This window comes from Zosterops lateralis (genome assembly GCF_965231275.1).
Source record: "Zosterops lateralis genome assembly, chromosome: 10".
Lineage (NCBI taxonomy): Eukaryota > Metazoa > Chordata > Aves > Passeriformes > Zosteropidae > Zosterops > Zosterops lateralis.
This window is the reverse complement of record NC_139770.1, coordinates 17,750,034-17,752,217: the sequence shown is the minus strand read 5'-3', so window position 1 is coordinate 17,752,217 and position 2,184 is coordinate 17,750,034. Positions and strand designations below refer to the sequence as shown.

At 64.1% G+C, this 2,184-nt stretch overlaps 1 protein-coding gene across 1 annotated transcript; it reads right to left on the bottom strand.

Moving 5' to 3' along the window:
• Positions 1-1,154: 1,154 nt before the first annotated feature.
• RNF228 (ring finger protein 228) lies at positions 1,155-1,982 on the bottom strand (the record flags this gene model as incomplete). The annotated part of the gene is made up of 1 exon (XM_083868177.1): positions 1,155-1,982. One exon carries the CDS (start codon positions 1,980-1,982, stop codon positions 1,155-1,157), a length of 828 nt encoding a protein of 275 aa, XP_083724303.1.
• Between the last annotated feature and the right edge of the window lie 202 nt (positions 1,983-2,184).

Sequence of the window (2,184 nt, the reverse complement as noted above, 5' to 3'; positions counted from 1 at the left end):
AAAATTCAGGCACCAAATGAATTATCCTGCAACATAGAACAGTATCTATATAGAGTGCTCTCCTTAATATACTACAAAACCAGCTGTATGGCAAAGTTTTTCCATTTCATACCATGAACATCTTGTCACATTTCAAGGACACCTGTGACGTTCCAACCTCACAGAACAAAACCGTTTTCTACTGTCCGTTACAGAAACTTCCAAGACAGAAGATAAACTCACCAAAAGGGAAAACCACTGTCTTACCACAACTATCTCGACCGAATTTTCAATCACAAATTACACTACTGCATTCCACTTTTACAGTGATGCTGACAGTCCATACTTTAATGTGGGCTCTTCTCACTGCATAAAAATTGAAATCAGTGGCCAGTGAAATATTAATCCCTATGACAGGAGTCTCTTAGCTCTATTTTAGAGCTCCATTAATTAAATAATCTTCCAAAAATTGTTTTAAGTGTTCAATGTAGTGTTTCAGTCTCCCACATTAAATCAGAATTTCAAATAATTAAATAATACAGCTTATTTTAAGCAACCATCAGAGGGCTCAACAGCCTTCTAATAAAATTATAATGAAACCATACTCAGTACACCGTAGGAAACTTTGGCTCAGTCTCTTTTAAGATAATACACTTCAGTTACAGCTTCTTCTATATGTTAACTTGCTAACGTCATAAAAGAGAGAAAACATAGGGCATTTAACATGGTGTTTCTGTTCTGCTCCTAACCACAGTGAACCTCTCCAATTATCTTCCAGGTGGGGGCAACAGTAAGCCAGTTTTCCCTAATCGCGCCCGTGTCCTTCTGCAGCAGGAGCTCGGCACCCGGTGTGCCTCCCGCAGGGGCGGGGACGGCGCACATCCCCGGCTCCTTCCCCGGGGAGGCCCTTCAGCCACCTCCGCCCTCCCTCCCGAGCGGCCGGACCCTCCGGGCCCCCGGCCGGGTCACCCCGCCGCCCATCCCCGCCGGCCGGGCCGTGCCGGTGCCGCAGGGCCCGCCGTGACACCGTGACACCGTGACAGCGTGACCCGGCTCGGCGGGGCCGGCCCCGTCACCTGTCACCCGGCACCCGCCCGGCGCTCCCGTGCCGCAGCCCGGGGCTCGGCCCCCGCCCCCGCCCGGGGCTCCCGGAGCCCGGCCCGGCCCCGCCGGGGCTACGTGTCGCTCCTGCGGGCCCGGCCCCGCGCCGAGCCGTTGGCCGTGGCCCCGCCGGTGGCCGCCTCGGGCCGGTACTTGAGCCAGCAGATGAGCCAGGTGACGACCACGGAGAAGAGGGCGAGGATGCTGGCCACCGACAGGCAGATGGGCCCCACGGGCGAGGGCGATGCCGCGGCGCCGGGCGCGCCGTCCCCGCCGTACTGGTTGACGAAGATGAGGCCGGTGAAGAGCAGCACCACCATGGAGAGGAAGGAGACGACGACGCACACGCAGCCGGCGCTCAGCGCCGCCCGCTTGCAGCTCTGGCAGCTCTCGTAGCCGCCGCCCGAGGAGCGCGGCCCGGCGGGGGCGGCGGCCGGCGGGGCCAGGGCGGCGGCGGCTTCCCGGGCGCGGGGCGGGCGGCGCGGCGGCAGCGGCGGCAGCCGGTCCTGCGGCACCGGGTCGCGGGCCCGCAGCTGCGGCGGGCAGGCGGCGGCCAGCTTGGTGTTGACCGGCAGGCCGTGTACGCGGTGGTCGGGCAGCGCCGTGCGGTGGCGGCAGAGCGGGCAGGCCAGGGAGCCGCCGGGAGAGCGCCCCGGGCCCGGCTCGCCGCCGCCCGCCGGGGGATGCTGCGCGGCGCGCAGGTGCAGCTGGCTCAGGCACTCCTGGCAGAAGGTGTGCAGGCACTCCAGCAGCTTGGGCGCCCGCCGCTCCAGGTCGAAGTAGTTGTAGCAGATCTTGCACTCGTAGTCCTCCGAGCTGGGGGCGGCCGCCGCCGCCGCCGCCGCTTCATCCTCCCGCCGCCCGCCCTGCCCTACGCCGCCCGTCTGCGCCGGCTCGGCCATAACATCTCGCCGGAGGGGGGACGGAGAGCCGCGGAAAGGCGGGGAGCAGCCGGGGCAGCCGCCACCCCGCCGCCTCCTGGCCGCGCCCGCGGGGCTGCGGCGGGGCCCGCCGGGGAGGGCGGGGGATGGAGGCAGGGCCGCCGGCCGCCTCCTGCGTCGCCCGCCGCGCTGGCGGCTCCCGGGGGCTGCTGGCGGCTCCGCG